General features: G+C 37.0%; 1 protein-coding gene across 7 annotated transcripts in view; it reads right to left on the minus strand.

Annotated features, from left to right (window-relative positions):
• Nucleotides 1–406: 406 nt before the first annotated feature.
• Nucleotides 407–22,423, minus strand: part of CASK (calcium/calmodulin dependent serine protein kinase) — a 205,111-nt gene continuing 183,094 nt past the window's right edge. For all 7 annotated transcript variants that reach the window (XM_062000249.1, XM_062000242.1, XM_062000233.1 and 4 more), the window contains 7 exons: nucleotides 21,239–21,435; nucleotides 19,906–20,021; nucleotides 16,247–16,327; nucleotides 16,075–16,155; nucleotides 12,570–12,772; nucleotides 9,476–9,559; nucleotides 407–3,370 (listed from right to left, as the gene is read on the minus strand). In XM_062000249.1, the coding sequence (XP_061856233.1) occupies nucleotides 3,194–3,370; nucleotides 9,476–9,559; nucleotides 12,570–12,772; nucleotides 16,075–16,155; nucleotides 16,247–16,327; nucleotides 19,906–20,021; nucleotides 21,239–21,435 (939 nt within the window). In that variant the 3' untranslated portion in view covers nucleotides 407–3,193. The remainder of the gene's footprint in view (nucleotides 3,371–9,475; nucleotides 9,560–12,569; nucleotides 12,773–16,074; nucleotides 16,156–16,246; nucleotides 16,328–19,905; nucleotides 20,022–21,238; nucleotides 21,436–22,423) is intronic.

Raw genomic sequence — 22,423 nt, forward strand, 5'->3', positions numbered from 1 at the left:
AAAAAGAAAGCATCGTGAAGAGTCTTCCCTATGCAAACAAAGCTTCCAGATGAATTTATGGCAGCCTTTTGCCCTCTTATGTACCACACAAATAACAGACACACATCAGAAGGGTTTGGGCAGGGCAGGAGGCAGAGGAGGTGTGTATCAAGCAGACTGAGGAGTCCTGGGCTTGCTCTGCACTTGCTGGGATTGTGCTAAACCCAGTTCACAGAGCTCACTGGGCTGCATGGTTCAGATATACTTAAAGCCTATGGGGTTCCAAGATAATCTTTTCCTACTGAAGGTTCCTACAAGGAAAACAGTCTGTTGGAGGCAAGACAGTATGCTAACTGATGTGCTTTACAGTTTTTGTCTCTTGATAAAAGGCTATACAGTGAGAATAAAAGAAACAAAGCTCTCCAAGTTAGTGTTTCTACTGTGTAATATTGACTGAATGGTAGCTCCACTTAAGAGAAGAAAAGCATATTAGTTACATTAAATCACAAGTTATTCTCATCTACATAAGGCAGAAGCACCCTCATGGGCCTTATGAGTTTTCTTTTCTTACAGGCTGGATACTCAGAAACTCCAAGAAATTCACATTAACAGAGTCGAAAGTGTGTAGTCAAAACATTTACAGTGGACTATATCCAAATTATCAAAATTACTTTACCTGTTTAATGTCAAAAAGAGCTGAAATGAAGAATGTGCCACTGAAGTCAGGTATCAATGCTTACCAGAGAAGTTTGTATTTCTAACATCAGAAACACTCCAATGCTTTGATTTTTCAGTAGGTCTTCCCATCTTTGTGCTTTACTGGGAAAAGAGGTAGTTTTGAGAGTGAATGAACCTGTGACTTCGATGAGCTCAGCTAGTGTGTAATACTACCGCTGCAACAGCTGGCCTACAGGAACTCCTGCGAAGGTTCATCCAGGACTAAAACGACACAGCACAACTACTTGGAAAAATTACCTCTTATTCACTAAACAGTTCACAGTTTGCATCTATCCCCTTTTTATAGGGGCTAAGTTCAGAAGAGATGACACTCCAATAGGTTCCCTCTTACTCGCTGGCTTGCTTATGCAAGGCCCACACAGGGAGTTTCTCACGGGTTAGTTTCCAGCACTCCACAAATTACAGACTCAAGGGACTTGGTTACAATACTTGCTTTGGGACTCAGTGCTTGCAGAGCTGTGATTCTGACTCCAGTTGTGGGTTCAGCAGGTGGGATCGAGTTTCCTTCTGTGTTGCAGGCTGCAAGCTGTGCCATCAACGCTGCACAAAATAAACCATCTTGCCTGACCTGGCTGTCTGGCTGGGATGCCTAGCTGGACCTAGACTTCACCTAAGGGTCTTAACAAGAGCCGAGATTTGACCAGTCGACCTGCAGTAGGGAGTAGGCAGGAAAAAATCAGCAAACCTATGCACTTTATGATAATTACCCTTACGAGAAAGGTTCAACCGTGAGAATCTTTTCCAATTACATGTGCTGTGGTCCTAAACAACCGGAACAGCCCCACAGATTGATTACAGATGATGGTTCAACTTGGAGGAGAAATCCTTTGAGAACACTAAAAACCACTAAACTTCATACTATACAACAAGCACAGCCAATCAAGCTTTAAGGAACACCGTATTTCCCACACCTAAAAAAAGAGGTGGCAATGCTTGCTTCCGTCAGCCATTTTCAGAAAAAAATGCAAACCCTCTGGGCCAGTGAGAGTATGAAGACGGGAAACAGAATGCCAGGACAACACATGATTATATCTTCTGACTTGACTCTGCTCTAATTCTAAATTAGTTGAATTTGTGCTCGTACAGGCAGAGCAGAGCCCCTGCAACAGGAACAGGCTGTGCCCCTGCAAGGGCCTTCCCTTAACAGGCTTTAAGAAACCTTTTCTCGCTGCACGAGGCACTTGATTTGTTCTTGAAACTCCCTGTGATGAAATGAAGGACCCGAAAGCGTTTAATTGTTGAACACATAAAAGGAAGTATATTTAAAATAAAAAAAATTGGTCAGACTGTAGAGTCAATTACCATTTTTGAAGGAATTTACAGGGCTACTGCAGATGAGTCTTTTGGAATACTCAGTTTATCGCAACGCCTAAACTGGTTTCTTCATTGCACAGTATTTTCTTTTAAAATGTGTGCATTTTTAAACAATTACATACATATTAAAAATCAGCATTTCTTTGCTTAAACTTAATTAAAACGTTAATACTCTCAGACAACACAGATCTGAAATGGTGAAACCAGTAATTGCCCCTCCCACCTTACAACAAATTAAATTGAGACAAAAATTACAAACACATTTCACTACATGATTATTATTAATAAAAATCAGTTCGTTTTTTTCTTTCTTTTTTTTTTTATAAAGTTGCCCAAAATGCAAGGGATGTGCATAGGTTTACAACTTAGAATAATATCTTACTTTATTCCCTTGGGTATGTGTTCCCATGAACGGAATGTACTTTGCTGTAGGTTACAGGTTTTATCAACACAGATACACCAACGGCATGAACGCTTGCGACTGTCCACATGCATTAAGAGTCAAGACCCAATTTTTCAATTTTCTAAAAGTTTTACAGAGTTCTTCAAAGAGACAGTATCACATTATGTGGATGTTACACAAAAGTACTTAAAAATACTACCCTAGGAAAAAAAAAAGCAAAAAAGGTCTTTAAAATGTATGAATTTGTTTCGTAATAATTAGACTAATTACTTCAAATAAATAAAGGAAAGTAAAGTATTCCAATCCATAAAATCAGACTCTAAAAAGAATGTAGTGTTCCACCCCCAAGTTAAGGTAACAGAATCATATTATTATTACTATTAAAATAGATTATAGAAAGCAGCATCTATTTTGTGCAGTTTTTAGGGGCCCTTGAAATAAAAAGCTATGATTTCCAAAAATATAACATTCCAAAGGACTGAATAATACATATATTTAAAGATACATTTTATTAAAGTTTAGGAGAAATGATTAAAAAAAAGATACTGTCTCTTTAAATTAGTGTTTAATTTTTTTTCCCCCTCCTCCTATCTATTCGGACATGACAATAATTATATTTTAGGTCACACTACATCTAGGTAGTCTCTAGGGGCCAAGACCTGTTGACACAAGGTCAATAACGAAGAGGTTTTCCATGTATGAGGTGGTTCCCAGTAATGACAGATTTTTTTGTTTGTTTTCAATTCTCTCATGACCGGTCTAGTAGACCCAGGAGACCGGGACCCACTGTGAGGCTGTACACACAAGCTCGATGGCTTCCTCCAGGTGCCTGATAGTTTCATCAATTTCATTGTTGATAATTGTAAGGTCAAAGTAGTGTGCATATGTTCTCTGTAAGATTTCAGACTCCTTCTGCAGGCGCTGAAGAGATTCATCCTGTTCGGCAGGCAGAAAAGAAAATGGGAGAGAGAAAAGTTGGATCCTTTCATACCCTTCTACAACAGCTTTCTAACTGTTGCTTACAGAGAAGGAAACAGGCAAGAAGGACATAGGGAGGCCAAGGTGTTTTAGATCCCCCACCTAAATCTATGAAATCACACAGAAGAAACAGCACAATTTCTCTCTTGAAGCTGACATTCAAACAGCACTCTGTTATTGACATAACTTGAGACAAAGCATGAGTCTGGCATTAAAAAAGCAAGGCAGAGAGAGGATGGAAGCTTAGAAAAGCAGTACATTCATGAGCAACAAGACATACAAAGTGTGCAAATACAAGCTATTTGGCCTATGCCCAGGTAAGAACACTAGCAACAGGAGAGGGTATATTGTCAGGTATCAGCTGTTCTCGGTTTTGGTAAATGTTTTTTCTTAAACATCGGCCTTCTGAGTCTACTTCCTCTAATAAACACTTGCTGATGAGGAAGTTCTCAATCCTCATCACTCTGCAGTTCCTATTTCAGAGTGTGCCATTTCCAGCCTTCTTTGAGTGAGATCCCCAAGATGAACCACACAGCTCACCCTCTAGAAGGGTCAGTGACAGCACACTGGTGCCCTCCATGGCTTTGTGTCCACGTCCTTACAGAAACAAGTGCATCCCCCTTTGTGGGTGTGCTACTGGAGACAGTGCAGTCAGCAATGCTGCAGCTGTAGGCTTTGGAGTGAGCCCTTCTGGAAAAAGTGGGACTAAAAAAGGCTTCTTCAGCAGTTAAAAGTTTGAATTGTCTTCCTGTAAATTCCCTTAGATTTTTTTTTTTTTTCCCTAAATAATTTGCTGCTTTCAGGAACCTTGAAATAACCACAGCAAAGTAATCAAGTCCTTTCCACCCCATAGGTTTGTGTGGGGTACGGGACTAAATCACATATGAACAGTATAGACTATAGTTGCCCTATAGTATCTACAGGGTCACCCTACTTGATCAATGAACTGGAATACATTTTATTGTAACAGAGTTTTAGGTTGCAGGAAGCACAGACACAGTACCTATGGCTGTCTTCACAGAAATTATTCTGTGGACAGAATTTTATCCAGGTAACAATAGATGTGCCTCCTCCGCCGCCCCCAGTTTTCAGTTTAAACTTCCCAAGTATTTGCAGCTACAGTGACAAGTAGCTGTGGAACAGCAGCTTTCAGGTCCTGTGAAGGGAATAACCTGAACTGAGACAGTTCCCCTTTCCTGTAGCTATGAAACCAGTCACTTCTGGAGAAGTTCTGTACCAAAGTTACGGTTCTGCTTCTCTCCTGAAGCTGCATCTTCAAATGAGGGAGTGGTGTTGCCTTCACTTCATAATCACCACTAATTTCATTCAAAGACAGACAAATACTCCTCACATGTGCTTCTGTACAAGAGATACTCCTGGATCTTCAGTAGAAAATACCAGTGCATGTGAATTTAAATCGTGCTATTAACTAATTGGACAAATACGGATCAATACCAGTATTAAATATTTTTGTGTAACATTTCATATGGCTCAGTGTCTTTAAGCCACAAAATGAGTTAGGTAAAATGCCAGCTTCTCATGGATTCCCAAAAGATGTCAACTTGTATCAGCAGAGGATCTAAACTTTTATGTCTAAATTAACCTACAAAGGAAAAAAAAAGTTGTACCTGTCAAGCATAAACAAATTTGGCTAAGACTAATTTTCTACTTAAAGTCAGCCTTAGCAAAATTATACTAGAAAAAGTTTTAATCTCATGGCACAAGGCTAACAGTACCTGAAACCCCCCCGTGAAGCCTTAGAACTGTAAAGTCATAGGTAGTTTTTAAAATGTTATTCAGATTTCCCATCAGTGTCATCTTTGCCTACAAGTATGAGAATTAACTTTTCTCACTAAAGCATCTATCTTACTGTGACTGATCATAATGATCTGAAAAATCTACAGCTATCTCATCTTGAAAAAAACCCAACTGGTATGTAGAGAAAAAGGAATACAATATTTGCACACAAGACTGAGAGTTTTATTTTAATATTTTTCTGAATTAGCTTCCCCTAGATCTCACTTCACTGAGATCAATGTGGATTGTATTTTGGAATATCTAAATTTCCCAGCTTGATGGAAATGTAAAACATTACTCCTTTCATATACTTTTAGGGCCAGTAATAAGTTTGTGATAGGCCATTGCACCAGTTTTCAAATAGGTTCAAACTTTCTCAAGTTCTGCAAAAAGAAAAGAGGTTGTAGTTCTTGTTTTACTATGGGACAAAATTTCACCTGTGCTTATGTGATAGAGTATCTGTCTGTACATTCAAAACCTGTTAGACTTGGCTATGTGTTTCCTCTGTGTCTGTAAATCTCACATGCCAAAACTAATCTCCAAAACTAATATTTCCTCAAAATATCTGCTGTAGTGGGTTCCTCTCAATGTATCTAAAATGTCTTAATTAAATTTTGGGTAGTGAATATCCTAGATAATTCTTTAAGAAGAACATTCTCCAGCAGTTGTGCTCTCAATAGTGCCAAGAAGCTGTTTAACAAAATATTGTTAGCTGCAGACAGACAAATGGATGGTCACAACTTCAGTAATGTCACATTTGGGAGCAGAGCATGTGTCTTCTTTCCTCAGCTCTCATGAAATACACATTTTATGTGGATCTAGTTGCATTGTGTCCATTACTGGAACAGACTTTTCCTTCCTATCACTAGAATTCAGTTTGCTTTCCTAAGCTTCTCTCCTTCTCCACCACAGCTGGGACAGAAAGGAGTGGAACATGGCTTTTATCCACGAAACCTGTCCCACATACACAGTGGCCGTTAGTGATACCTTCAGTCTCAGAAGGATGTTGTTTTTTGGCCTTGAAAATATGTAGGACAATAGCTGCCACTCGTGACAGTCAAAATACTATCTAATAATTTACTAATATTCCCTTCTAGGGCTGTGAACAATGTATAAACATACCATAAGGCCTTCGCCAATTTTGCTCTAACAGAAGTAAATTATCCTCAATTTAAACATCTGGTGGACTGCAAACTTCTTAAGAAAAAAATCCTTTTATTCTTTGGCTGTAGGAAGGGAGGAAGCATTGCTAAAATTCGGAATAATTTGGCTCAATAAAGACTCAAGGAAGATTTAGATAAAAAAAGCAGAGTCTGTCTAGTCCTCTTTGCTGCTGTCTGGGCAATGGCGGGTAGAAAACAGCTGGAGGAAAGAGGAACTACTCCAGTGTTTCCTGATACACTCTCTCCTCTTTCTGTTTTAGCACGGCAATAAACTGATTTCAGTTTCCTTTGTGATTAGACAGGTAGGTACACTCTGGGAGATTTCCTGTATGACTTAACTTGTTTTTGTGCTTTGTGGAATTGCTCATAGCGCACTGCTGTATTGGAAAGCAGAATATTTTGTCTCCTGACTCTTGCTGTGTGGTCCTTGGTTGTTGAGATATTTTGTGTGGACTATGATAGGCTAAAGTGTCCCAAGACAGATATTTTTAAGATCAAGTCTCGCACTGATTTTACCACAAAGTTCAGATGTACAGCTGTTAAGAGTAGAAATTTTGCTCTCTAGTTTCATTTTACTAGCGGATGATATCTCAAATCATTATTACATGAAATTTTTATTCCAATGGCAACAGTAATGTTGAATGGGAACGAGCATATCTACATTCTAAAACTACTGAAATAATCAGGACTACCTTGTCAACCCCTAGCTGGTACTTACAGGTAATTTTCTGCACCATTTTGGCAGCTATGTACAATTAGTACGAGTGCAGGAAAATGAAAAGAAAAGCAAAGATGAAGTTTAAGAAAACAAAAGGAGGGAGGGAAGGGGGGGGAAGGACAGTCATTTACAGAAGTGTTCTCAAAAAGCATAAGTAAAATAAACGAAGCAGGATAAGAGGATAAACAGAAAGGGATACTCATCATGCAAATTAACCTTTCAAAAAAGAAGCATGAATGAGAAATATGAAACACACACTCTCCACCTTAGTTTGCTGCCTTGCAGGCTGCTGACACATTAGACTCAATTTGCATATCTCCTTTCATGCAGCCCCATAAACCTTGGAAAACAGGATCCTGAATTCATGTAAGGTCTGTTGCTACTACCATTTCCCGTCCCTCCTTTTCCTTTAGTTTAATTCATTCATAAATTAGCTTGCTTTTTAAGTGTGTCTTCAGCAATTCATGTGTCTGAGTGAAACTCTGTGTGTACAGAGACTCTAGTCACAAGAGCTTAAAATAAAGACAGGGTCTTACAGAATGAATGCAGATATTTAGGACATGATACTTCTACTAATATTTCTTTGTAACAAACAAATATTTCCCCATCACTACTATAAAAGGTGCATTTTGGTACTCTTCCCAGTGTACCATGGAAAACATTTGGTCCCTCATATGAACTGCCCTAAATGTCTCTATTATATATCCTACAGCTGGAAGATTAAAAGTTAAGTACCACTGGCAGATACGTGAGGCCAAGGAAGACTATTTGGGAGCTGAGACACAGGTAGAGAGGCAACAGACCCAGGTAATTATGTAATTCCACAGGGTATCTGTCTGCCTGAGTGGTGCTGTAAGCACAATGCTTGCCTGACACATTCTAAGAATGCTTCTATTTTTCAAGTGATGCCATGTCATTTGCTTGCAAAAAGGCAGATTCAGTGTATAATACGAAATTTTACAATTTTCTCAATATTGTACTGATTAACAGCACATGCCAAACACCAGCAGTTAGACAAACTGTCACTTCACTAATGTTGTGAATTGTGATGTTCTTAGAGATCACTATCTGTACATTTGTGGCATTTACCAGTGAGGGTATGGGTCCGTAAGACAGAGTGAAACAACATAGCTTACTGCTGTGAAAGTTAAAAGATCCTTCTTCCTCCTTCCACCTCTCTTTCTGGATATATGCTTTCACTGCTTGTTCTGGCATTCCCTGCTTGTTCTGGCACTGGTGCTTGTCAGAGTCTTTGTGAACTAACAAAAATCCAATTTAGCGCCAAAGTAGCTCACTGAAGGGTCTGGCAAGTGCCATGGCCAGTGGCAGACTGGCAGTATATGTTCCAGAAGCAAGTCAGAGGGAATCACTCCCTGCAGCAACAGCGAAATTGCAGAATATCTCAGCTGCAAGTAAAATTGAAGCTCAAGGCCAATATTTTTCGCCCTTCACTTGCTATTTCAATTATCATTCAGGGTATTTGCATTTAAATGTTTGGCTTGTTCCTTGTTTGCCTGTGAGCCTCTGCAGTAATGTCAGAGTTTCATACTTATGATAATGTAATTACACTTCTGTAGAAACAGGCTGTAGAGACAGAGCTTAGGACTTTCTTTTTGTATGATCAAGGATACATCTAGGAGATTTGAAACAGGTTCATGGGCAAATCCAATTGATTAAATAGCTTAATATCACAGTTTAAAAAAGGCCAAGCAGATAAAGTATTTGAACTAATGCAGTTTGCTCTGTTGTGAGCTAAATCCAGAACTGCTTGACATCATCTTTGAAATCAGCAGCTATCTGCAGAATGGATACTCTACAAATAAACTAAGTAGGAAATTCAGAATGTGGACCTCCATGAACATTTAATGTTGTTCCAGAAGCAATTACCCTTTTGGTCAAAGCTTCCAATCCTTAGAGTACAGTCTTTGAAAGTAATATGCTTATTTCTGATACATGTTTGTTTGCTGTACAGAAAAAATACTAAAAGACAAAGGTGAGATGACAGCACAGTCATGAGCACTCATTTCTTCAGTTCAGGCCAGCTGTAATTTAGTGCTAACATTGCAATTCAGAAGTGAGTTATTTGTGCTAATGATCCGTAGAGGAATTGGAAATGGATCCTTGAGCTAGGGCAGGGAATGAAATAAAATGATACATATTTTTAGAATACAGAATGTGGATCTTTCAACTTGAAGTTCATATTTTTAATTTGAAAAATCAGTTAAAAAGCAAAAATACATTTCAATCAACTTAATAGTGCTGCCATACAACTGTCTTTCTGCCTCTCCATTTACTGACAAGGAAACAATTCAAGAACCTTATCTGCATATTTGAATCTCATCATTAATTCTGTCTGATAATACATTAGATTGCAGTGAGACATACCTCATTAATGCCTGGGGTAATCGTAGGTGCAGCAATAAAAACAACAAAAGGAGCAAACTCTGCAGTTCTCAGGACCTTCAATGCCTAGGTGAAAAAAACAAAAATCAGATACATTAGAAGAAACTTTAGAATTAAGTTTAGTCACATGAGCAAAAGATACCAAATCATGACTTACCAAAGCTGGTATTTGATTTTAACTGATCTGGAGTCAAGAACTCAGTATATAGACACTTGTTGCACTAACTTACATTTCTGGTGGCCAAACTATGTATTTACCCTTAAAGTGAGTTTTCAAGATAATGAAAGCATTAGCATTTTCAGAGAGGCTCTTCTCATACAATCTCAAAGAGTGCAGAATTCTGATTGCATTTAAATTGAATGACTAACATCAGGTAAAAATATTTAGTCATGCTATAAACAGGGAAAAAAGCCAACTGTACTTAAGAATACATATCTATTTTAATATAACGTTTTCTCTGAATTTCCTACAATCACTTTTTAATTATTATTTTCAGAAACAATTATTATTATTCTCACCATCAATATTATTATTATCATTATTATATAGTGTTCTTATTTCAGAATGCCTAGTTTGAGAGAAAAAGGTGCCTCTCCAAGAGGTCATATGTAGTTCCTGCCATGATGTTGATTGAGTTTGTCACGAAGGGAAAACACCTCTGTGCTCTTTGTTACAATTCACTGTAAGCAGTGACGTTAATTGCTTTTTCCTTCTCTTTTTGCCATCTCTGGAAACTTACAGTTATTTTAGTATAGCACCAATCCTCAAGGCTAGGCTGTGAAAAGTAATGTCACAGAACTGCAGAATCTTAAGGGTTGGAAGGGACCTGGAAAGATCATCTAGTCCAACCCCCTGCCAGAGCAGGACCACCTAGAGTAGGTCACACAGGAACTCATCCAGGTGGGTTTTAAATGTCTCCAGTGAAGGAAACTCCACAACCCATTGCCCCTTGTCCTGCCACTGGACATCACTGAGAACAGCCTGGCTCCATCCTCCTGACATCTGCTCTTTACTGTACTGTAGAATGTATATCTATTATAATACTATGTTTTCTCTGACTTTTCCTACCTACCATTACTTTTTAATTATTGTTTTCTGAAACAAATTAAAATGTGATGTGAGAGGTCTAAAGTTTTTAAAAAATTAAGCTCAGGGAAGTTTTAAAATAGTGAGCACAGCACTATTGCAGTGAATGCAGCACCAACCCCCTGGACCAAATCTATGCAAAAGAAAAAGAGTTCTCACTAAAAAGTTGACTGTCACAATTTACAGAGTGAAACACAGAGCTGCCACACATGAAACTTTGGTACAGATTCAAGGTAGACTGCAGTGCATGACAGCAAGTAAACTACCTCAGCTGAACTCAAATGGATGAACAAGATAAAGTAAGACCAGTAAACATCAGTCTTTTTTTTGCTCCTTCCACTTCCTGTTTTCAACAAGGTTTTTTTTTTATTTCAGAAAAACCCAACCAAACAAAACCCCACAATACATCCTTTCCTAAGCTAAAGAAATTTAAATCTCTAATGCTTGAAACCCACTTGTAGGTCTGCCAACCTTCTCAAAAGAGAAAGAAACTCCATATGTGAAGCTCCACAGAACTCACATAACTAAGAGTACCCAAGGGAAAACAGGCAAGTGGTGTATGATAAGTAGGAATAAGTCCACAAACAATCTGGCCTTAATGAGTTGAGATGGATGCATAAGGAAGCTGGTTAAGAAAGAGGCTTACTAGACACATGCTGGAGGAAGTCACAGAATAGTAGGGGCTGTACCACAGTTTCTTATATGGAAGCTCTGTCCATCACTCAGTAAATTATGACTCTCAACTTTTAAACTCCTGTTTTAACCCCTTTGAAATTCTTTTCTTGTGTATAATTTGATTCAGGGGATTGGTGCTGCATTTACTGCACTAGTGCTGAGCTCACTTCTGTAAAACTTCACTATGTTTACTTAAAGTGTAGCAAAGGTGGCTGTTACTGACTGTAAATATATTCTAATAGATTAAAATGTCTTCTGACAACTTAATGCTTCTGAGTAATGCAAGTTGAAAAAGTTTATCAAGAGAGTTTGATCTTAACTGCTGCTCCATTTGAATTAAATATAAATCCTGTTCTTCCTGAAAACTGTTAAGTGTGGGACTTTATTTTTCAAAACGGCATCACACCAGCAAACTATGTGAACTGTCCTAAATTATTTAGTCAGATATCTTATTTCTGTTATGAAATTCTTAAAGATTTGAACTTCTTGAATCCATTCACAAAGAAGAAAGAAGGCAATAAATTTATATAGGCAACACTGATTGTGATTTTGTCTTTCCTCCCAATTCCTTCAATCTGTTAGAATAATATAAACATCACATTTGTCCATATTCATGTTGTTCTACTTAACAAAACATATAAACACATCCCTGTGATTCTGAAAGTCATGATCACATGAATGTTTCAAAAGAAATGTATCAGAATTTTCCACTGAAGATCTTACATAATTGAATGAACAAACTATTAGTGTTTCTTGAGAACCTGATTTTCTTTCCTTCCCTTCCCTCTTCTGAAAACTGTAATACTGCAACAAAGAAGCTAGTTTATAAAGTAACAACACTGATCTGTATGCTGTGCAAAGAGGATCAATATTGGTACCTGACCACAAGTGTTTCTGACCATGCTCAATTGTGATATGGAGCCAAGAATCAGTTAGGAACAAGATTAACCTCCAATACAGCACCAAAGAGAAAATCTTTAAAATATCAAAACATTACTCCTGTCAGGCAATGACAATCACTTGTTTTGACACATTTCAATGGACACGAGACTAATATAGTAAAAAGTTATACAATAAGTAGATTTTCACACTGCAGTGGCTGCATACTAAGATAAATTATGAATTTGTTTCTGCTGTACATTCTTCTAACCAGGTGTTTGGGAGAATTCTGCTTCACAGATTGATACCTTGGTGTAGTAAGGACTTTTCTTCCACATTACTCTATGCACTCATCTATTGTGAAATCAATAAAAAGAAATATATCTCAATAAAGTTCAATGATTTATGATTAATTGTCATATACTAATTAGTTACCTGAGGTTCTACGTCAAGTATTGCAATTAGTCCCTGCTCATGGATCTTTCGTATTGTTTCCAGTTTTGTCCCATACATTGCATCCTCATGGCTGCCATATTCCAAATATTCATTGTTTGATATATCCTGCATCATTTGGTCATGTGATACAAAGTAGTAATTTTTCCCATTTTCTTCATCTTTCTTTGGAGGTCGGGTTGTGTCTGAAAACAAGAAAGACATAATATTTTTAGTACAAAAACTCAGATGTGACTTTTTGTTTGATTTTATCTATACTTACTGAATGATGACCTGTCAAATCACATATAGAATGACAAAGCATATCTCCATTAGTGATCTGGATGATGGGAGAGTGCACCCTCACAAGGGTGCCAATGATACAAAACTGGGAGGAGTGACACCTATCATTCAGACAGACCTTGACAGGCTGGAGAAACGGGTTGACTGGAACCTTGTAAAATTCAAGAGAGGGACGTGTCAAGTCCTACACCTAGGAAGGAACACCTCCATGCACCAGTACATGCTGGGGGCTGAACATTTGGAAAGCAGCTCTACAGAAATGGCCCTCTGGACACTGGATCCTGGGTATACATTCAGTTGAACAGGAGCCTTTCTACAAAGAAGGGCTAATGGTATCCTGTGCTTGCATTAGACGGAGTATTAGCAACAAGTGGAAGGAAGCATATTCTGTCTCCAGGCCACACTTGGAGTGCTGAGTCCAATTCTGGGCTCCCCAGTACAAGAGAGACATGAATGTATTAGAGAAAGCCCAGTGAAAGGGAAGTACAGTATGAGATCACCTCTCCTATGATGAAAGGCTGAGAGGGCCAGGACTGATCAGCCTGTAGAAAATCAGGCTCAGAGGGCATCTCATCAATGAGTACAAATATCTCTCATGAAGGTGTAAAGAAGATGGAGCCTTTTCAGTGGTAATCAATGACAGGACAAGGGGTAATGGGCACACACCGAAACACAGGAGCTTCTGTCTGAATGTAAAGAAAACCTTCTTCACTGTGAGGATGACTGGGCGCTGGTACAGATTCCCTAAAAAAGTGGTGGAGTCTCTATCCTTGGAGATATTCAAAAGCCACCTGGACATAGTGAGCTATTGGCTCAAGGTGACCTTACTTGAGCAGAGGAGCTAGGCCAGCTGACCTCCAGAGGTAGAGATCTCAACCATCCTGTGATTCTGTAAGCCATCTGCTCCTCTTTTGCACACAGACATACTAATATCCACTTGCTTCTCTTTCTTCTAATATTCCGTAACAAACTGATTTACTCTCATATTTTCCCACTATTGTGTTTGGTGACATAACTGAAAAATCTTATTATACCTATTACTGTTTTGAGGATTAATTGGCATATTTTGAAGATATATTTCAAACTTCTGTAGAAATATTCTATGTAAGAGTTATTATTTTAAGGAATTCAAGAATGATGAATTATATTGTAGTGGGTCTGGGATGGTAGTGATTTTCCACAGCAGCTCCTGCAGTGCTGTGCTTGCTGTTGATATCAATATTATGACTACTGCTCGCACAACATCAGGGCTGTCCCTCCAGCATTCCTTCCCCCACCTTCACCAATAGCTGTGGGTGAGCACAATCTTGGGAGGGACCATGGCCAGAACAGCTGACCCAGGCTGACCAAGGAGATATTCCATACCATATGAAGTCAGCTCAGTAATATATACTGGGGAAAAGGAGCAGGAAGGGGAGGCAAGATTCATTTCTGGCCTTCCCAAAGCAACCGCTACGTGTACTGCAGCCCTGCTTCTCGGGAGGTGGCCGGACATCGCTGCTGATGGGAAGGAGAGAGTAACAGCTTTATCTGCTTCTGCTTTGCTTCCCATGTGCGCAGCTTTGCTGTTTCTTTATTAAACTGCTTTTATCTCAACCCACGAGACTCCCATCTTATTTTCTCCCCTTCCCTGGCTTGCTGAGGAGGTGGGGGATAGAGCGGTGTGGTGGGCACCTGGCATCCAGCCAGGCTCAAACTACCACATATATCAAGCATATAATATCACTATACTACTCACTGCTGCCCTAGGTCTACTGAAGTACTCATATTTCTCCCAAATCTTCTTTTGTAAAAATGTTTCTATATTTTCCTTTTTTTAACTTCAGTTCTTTTGAGGTTTTCATCTTCTGAGTGTGAAAGTGTTAGTCTAAACAGTGAATGAGGGCCTGATTACTTGTGGTCAAGAGAGATGAAATCTACTTAGCAATAACATACTTTTAAAATATATTGCCTCTGCATGTCTATGTGGTAAGAGATGTAGGGTCTACTAATCCTTTTAATTAACTACCACTGTGTGTGACATGACCTTTATGATTAGGTAAACATTTTTTTCATAAAGCATTCCCTAAGACTCCACATCTAAAGGCATATCTCAAAAGCTACCTACTCCTATCGTGGTTTTGTAAAAGAATGCAGAAAATGTAGTAAAATACATTCCTGAGAGATGGACAGAATAACTTCAGTCACCTAAAGTCAGACAAAAGATAGATTGGGTTCCTATAATACCTAAAAGTGTATGATCAATTTATATCACTCCAGCATAAAGGGCTATTTTAAATGCTCTAAATGCCTTAAATCTGAAACATCTACATAGGACTACCAGAGATAACATAGGAATTAAAGGACCTAATGCAGGCAATCTAAGGCACGGATGCCACAGTATAAGTGTGTCCATTTTAATAGGTATTTGAAAATAACTAGTTCAGCTTCTACCTCCCCACAGCAATACAGTTAGCACTTGACAGAGACTGGGTGAAAAGCATACTGTAAAACATTTATTACTCTTTGGTTGAGTACACTGTAATGGACAACATATTTGCTTGGCAGTGAGCTATCTACTTCCTTCCCCCCATACAATATTGTCTATATCAAGTAACATCGGTACAATGTACACCACATACTCCTGGCACTACACTTTTGAAGTGTCTAATCAGGGATTTTAGCATCTAGATATAAACACTGTGACAACTAGTGCAGTTTCACATTGCTAGTGGGGTGATCTAATTGCTTCTGCTTTCAAAAGGGAAAGGTCTTTCTGTTTAACTTGTGCAGTTATTTTAGTATAGCACCAATCTTCAAGGCTAGGCTGTGAAGAATTTTTTCCTTTTGTTTCTTTGGAACCTCTTATGTTCCAGCTTTACCCATTGACCTTTGTCCTGCCATTGGACATCACTGAGAAGAGCCTGGGTCCATCCTGCTGACACCCACCCTTTAAAACATTCAGATCATGTACACATTAAAGTTTTCCTCTAAATCATTTTTCTATTTCTTCTCATGAGAATTATACACAGTTTTAAACATCATGACTGTTCCAGTCCTATCTGAACTGTAAATGCAAAATTAGCACAGCAAAGTGAAAAAATGTTTTAATCCTATCCTAAGATAGGATTAATCTCAGCAGAACTGAACACATCTAGTAGTACAATGAGTGTACTGTCAACAATGACATAAACAGTTTTGCGGTACATTGAACACTGCTACTTACGAGGAATGGGGTAAGCAAATCTGTCTGGGTGTTTTGTGATGAGTGTGTTTTTTATGTGTCTTCTTCCAACACCATGTGCACCTAATCCACAAAATAAAAATTAATTATAAATTTTCCACCTGAAGAGGTTCAAAATGATGCTGTTATGTTCAGAATAATAAATAAAAATTACCTAGTAAGACTAATGTTTTCCTTTTGAATGCTGGCAGTTTTACTACTTCTTCATACGTGACAAGATCTAATTGATCAAACACTAAAACAGAAAAAAAAACCCCACAGGGATAAGAAAAAAGGCATAGTAAGGGTGATAATTAATTGTGGTACAAATTATAATTTCAGCAAGTTTTAATTTTACAATACAAAGTAATATGATGTTATGGAAAAGAAAACCATTCCATTATGCAATTTTAACAAAAATGTTCAGTTAAAAAAATGTTAAAAGGCATTAAAAGAGCTACTGAAATGCTCAGGAAGGTTTCCATGTCCTTTCATGCAGTACTCAGCAGACCAAAGAAATTAGTAAAATGGCATGCCATTCACATTTGCATTCCTAGGAAACAGCAATACTAAAGCAAAACCTGTAGACAGTGACCAACATGAATAAAATATGAGAACATCTATTTACACTCAAGGTAGAGATACTTTCTTTATCAACAAGATCTATGGGAAATGTATAGATATGAGTGTTAATGCTTTGTGGTATTTATTCTTCAAAACTACCACATTAATTGTAATTAGAGTTCTCTTTAAACACACGTGCTAGTTAAATTGACATGCTTTTAAATTTTGTGACAGAATGAAGAATTTTAATGAAAAGTGATGTCATTCCATAAAACAACCTCAATCATATTCAGGGAAAAATTGTAAAAGTGTTATTTCAGAAAAAAATTCAACTGCAGTTGAAATCGGATGAACTCCTTCATGTCTATCAATCTACTGTCAATTGCCAAGTTACAGAACGATCGACAAATCAAGTTTTGTTCATTAAAACTAGCTTATTCCTCCTGTGCCCCAAAATACATAATCTTTGGTCATACCTGCAGAATTCTAATGAAAAAAAAAAGCCAGGAGGTAATTAATCATATTTATAAAGATTATACAAATCCTCAATTGTGAGCAGTCACAAAAAAGAGTTGTCAGTTCTGTATTTATGCATGCTATAAAAAAAAAGGCAGGAGAGACTGCATTTGAAGTATGAGAGTTTTCAAGTCTTAAGCTGGTGTATTGATCTTAACAATGTCCCATCTATCTTTTAGGATGAGTTTGGATTTATCACTCTATATCTGCAGTGGCAGGAGCTTTAGTATGCTTGCTCTAGAAGTCACCAGGCACCATGATCAGCATAAAGTCTGTGGAGCCTACCAGAAAGCACATGCTCTTTGTACTGAAGTCCCAATTAAAGCAGTGAAGAATTTAGCTTGATGCATTTATTTTTATAGGGCAGAGTTTTCAATATAATGGGAGCCTTTTACCCTAGGCAAAAAGTACATCTACTTCAATTTGGTCAAACTAAAAATTAGTCAGTTGACACACCATGAAAAGATCTGGATATGAAAACTTCATAGTCCAGTGGAAGCATTTTAAATTTCATCCTAAAGAAGAATCTCTTCCAACCTTTCCCCAAATATTACAAGCAAGAACTTAGTAATATTTTTCTTCCATTCCACAATCCTACAAACACACAATTCTTACTAGTGTCCTTTTTGCAACTTCACAATATTTAACTAATTAATAACTACATTGATATTAGAAAGAAGTACAGATCTACAACATGTTAAACAGTTTTACCATTCTAACCATCTAAGGCTGCAAGTACCTTTTCCCTTTAAAAAACAATTAAAAATCCAGTTCTTTTTCTTCTTGAACAAAACTATATTATGTTAGATACAAACAACAGGAACAAACAAAAGAAATGATATACATTAACGCCTTCATCACAAATTAACAGCATGGAGAAGATGTGTCTCAGTCTACATGGAGTTAACTGATTGATTATAGGGTTTTCAAATGCAAAAGAAAAATGATTTTTTAAATATACACAAAATATGAGGAATTCGGGGCACATTTAAAGACTGAACTTTAATGCTTCTGTGTTACTAGCTAATAAAGAAAAGGAGTTCTTGAAAGGAAACAGTAAGAAGCAAATAAAGAGGCATTGTCACTTGACAGGTTACTTACATGCACAGAGGCCATTGGGAGTAAGACAGCATGAAAAATGTACAGGGGTCATTGAGATATGGCTTGTAATATATTAGTAAAATAAAAAGTATATGCACAAAATAAACTTTACCATGCAATAGTCTAAACACAAGGCAAATAAATCACATTAAAGAAATGATAAACATATTTTGTAAAAGCTTGGCAATTTTCTATATTGTGCATCATACGAAGCATAGTTCTAGTATGTTCTGAAGAGTGTTCTTTCATGAAGTCTTAACAGTAACATTTCAGTAAAATAATAATAAAAATATACATAGATATCACTGCAGTACATCTCTAGAGAACTGCTAAAAATGTCAGGGAATCTAATAATATTTATTTTTTCTATGGGTTTCAATTTAAAACTGGTTTTACAATGCTAAGACGTATGATTGTGAAATTGCCTCTTGAAGGTCATCAAGAAAGGAGGAATGAAAAACAGGGTGACATTTTTTCTTGTAAAGGAGAATATATTTGCTTTTAACAACTAAGTGAGATATTCTCCCCTTTACTTCATTAACTATGTCTCATTTGCAGAATATTTTCATTTCTAGTTCCAGTACTATCTCAATATATTGCACCAAAATCTTAGCTCTCAAATCATCAGCTAGCCACAAGCTGACTGTGAAGTAGTATTGTACGAGGTTGTCTCTAGAGTTCTCCAGTTCAGTCTCCTCCCCAAGACAAAAATAACAAGGAAGTCCAAATAGATTACATGCTCCTAAACAGTTTACTGAATTTTATACTAAGACACAGGAGAAATAAATTCGCAGTTTCAAATGAATTACTCTTATTTTGGATCCAACATAAAGAAAAGCTCTGTTTTTTATTGAGACAGATGCACCGAGAGTTTGCAAAAGCTAGTGTTGCCATATTTCTGACTAACAATATCATATGTGAGAGAGTAGTTCAGAGAAGGTAAATTCAGTATCATGCTAGTTAACAAACTGATGTGACCACTGTAGCATTTCAACAAACCTCTTTATATTCTACATTTGATTTAATTTCCCAGAATATTACTGGCAGCACTTTTAATACCTCAGGACAACAAGATCAATAAACACTAAGGTCTCTTTTCTAGAGATTGATTTCAATCTGTATTTTCATTAACTTTTTGACTTCTTAAGGGGAAATGAAGTATCAGATGGTATTTTGAAAAGAACAATTTCTTTAATGGTCATTAATGGTAATTTTTAATGTTAATATTTCTAATTTTTTGTCAAAGATAAACCACAGCCTGTGATATTAATGCAAAATGCCCTTTCATGATGTTTTCATGTATATACTCTGTAATTGTAAATACATGTTAACCAGGATGCTACTCAAAAGTCTTCTGTAGAGCACAGTACTATAGACTATATAGACTGCAAAATTAATATTTCGTTGGTTTCTAGTGCTCACTTAAATACAAACCCCAAACCAATGTAAGCCTGTAGCACGATATATGATGCATTTATTTTGTTGCAGTTTGCCTCTCACTGATTTAGCTATGTGTTTAAATAGCAAAGAACAAGCAGAGTAATGTTGACATAATTAGAATTTTACTTATATTTTCCTAAGTAACTCATAATGTTTACATAACCATGCCAGCTGAACAAATACTGGCAGGGACTTGCTTTTTTTTTTTCATACCTGCATTGTGCTTTGCCAAATATTTGTCTTTGTACTGCTTTTTTTTCTTTCCAAACCAAGTACAGCTGGCCTGTTGCTCCTGTTTGGTCTTCTCCATGGCAATACAAGCAACTCGCCTGGCATATGGAGGAGAAAAAGTATTTTTATGGTAATCAATGTAGTTTTAAAAAGCCACGCAAATGAATTAGAAAAATAACACTTTTTAATAGTACAAAAGTACAGTAAAACTTTTCAAACAAAATCAATTATAACAAAGAGGTATTTTGATACAAAGAATATCTTCATAGTGGTAGATCATTAAAGCTAACAGACAAGTGCACAGGTAATGAAGGGTAGCTACTAAAATGGCTGTACACCACTATGCAGCAGATTAGACTGGAAGATCGTGAGGTGTGAAAAGGCCACTATGGTCTAAATTACTTTAGAGTATATTGTGTTGTATTGTTTTAAGGTTAATCTCTAGCATGAAGTATTCCAAGTGTTCCTATTGCAACCTATAGTAGCGTCTCCCTTACGTCAGGGTTTGGAAGGGAACTCTAGATGGAATGAAATGTCTTGTCTACCTCTGTTTCTCCATGGGCAAAATTTCCCTTAGCCAGTCCAGGTGGTACAACTGCTGTTAAACCCTTTACAGCACTCCAGTTCTTTTAAGCAGCAAATCTTTTATGAAATATTTTGGGCTTGATTATGTCCTTGAAGTACATCCACAACTTTTGTGGCCCAGGCCTTGCTTGCCAGAGTTTGTGTTGATACATTTAAAATATTTACTAAACAGCTTCTGCAAGTGGTTGTTTAAAGGCTCTACTTTGCTTTTATAGTACTTACTGCTGTTCAAGGAATCTGTCATTCAGGGATCTTTGAACTGTGAATTCTTTCTACTTTCCAGCTTTCACATGAAAACGAGGAGAGAAATCCCCCAAAACTCCCTCAATGACCTTTGTCCTTGACATCTTGCTAATACTATTCTTGCAGCACTTGCATATAAGCAGTACTAATGAAAAGACTGTTTAGAATCTAAAAGATAAATTAATTTTACCCTCTTACACAGAAATTTTTTATGTAGCCTTCAGTCCTAATTTCCTACAGTATGTATTTAATATCACAGGTGTTTATTTTTCTAATGTAACCACACATATGATGCTGAATGCAAGCATTACTGCTATGCACATGAGGGAAAAAACATCTCTGTCACACAAACTGAGGCAATATATAGTCTTTTTTTTTAAAAAAAGATAAAAGATTATATAAAAACTAGCTATACAACAATGCAAAGCATGGAAGACAAAAATAAAAAGAAAGCTAAATTAATTTTCAGAGAAAACTTAACTCATACCATTCTTGAAGTTCAGGAGAAGGAATAAGACCTGCAGTACCATTTTTGGAATTCTCAAGTTTACCCTGCCACCAGTTGTGATCATCTTTGCTAATGATTTGGATAATATCACCAACTCGGAATCTGATGCCAGCTTCCTTGCAAGGAATGAGGTCATCCTTTGCTGGATCATATTCAAACTGTGCTCTTACATATATCTATAAAAAATAGTTTATAAAAGATACCGTGATATTATTACTGATAAAGTATTAAGGGTAACAGGTGAAAGTTTGATCTGTGCATGTAATTACACACACTGTTTGCAACAAACAAAGGCAGAAACAGAATGGCAAAAGCATAAGTGACAGTTGAAAATGAAACAGAACCCTCCCCATAGCAAACAATGGAGATGTTATTTTGAAAGCTTACATCTTCTACATACTGTAAAAGTGGACAGCAAAAGTGAACATATGTAATGAACTGAAAGAGGCCTTCAAATCAATATTAGCTATCATGAATCATTGCAGACTATAAGCCAGCAGCCTACAACTTGAACTGTACTGTACCTTTCATATGAAGTCCCATAATGTTTTAAAAATTTGTATGACAGGGAATTTTATTGGGCACTATGAAGGACTCAGGCTATCTTTATTAAAGAGACAGAAAATTTAGCACTTGTTTTTAAGATTAAGTAGGAAATCCTGTGTTGCACCTAACACATGCAGCTGCTTGGTAGGACCTGAGAATTCTCTGCATACTGTTGTATAAATGAAAGCTAATAACTTGAGTAAATTATTCTCTAAGTAACATTAACAGAAAGAACTCAGACTCTGACTTCACAATTTAAAATAATATAAAAATCCTTGCTTTCTGTGTTAGTGATGTCTCAACCCTAGAAAATAAAACTAAAAATTATCTCCAGTGCTGGTTGCTAACTAGTGCCCTGATGCATCCAAGGACCTTAAAATTGAAATGTCTAAGACGGGTAATTTCTACAGTTTATGAACTTCTAACATCATCCTATGTTAGAAGGATGATCCTAAGCATCCTATAGCATCTCAGACAGACAAGTATATTCTAATGGTGATTTTCTTATTAACAAATTGCCTAGATTTTTTTTTACATTTATATTGCAAATAATATTTTTCATTTAAACTGTAACAAACACTTTTTAATTCTGCTCAAATTGTGCTCCAAAATTAGCTG

This window comes from Colius striatus, chromosome 1 (assembly GCF_028858725.1).
Source record: "Colius striatus isolate bColStr4 chromosome 1, bColStr4.1.hap1, whole genome shotgun sequence".
Lineage (NCBI taxonomy): Eukaryota > Metazoa > Chordata > Aves > Coliiformes > Coliidae > Colius > Colius striatus.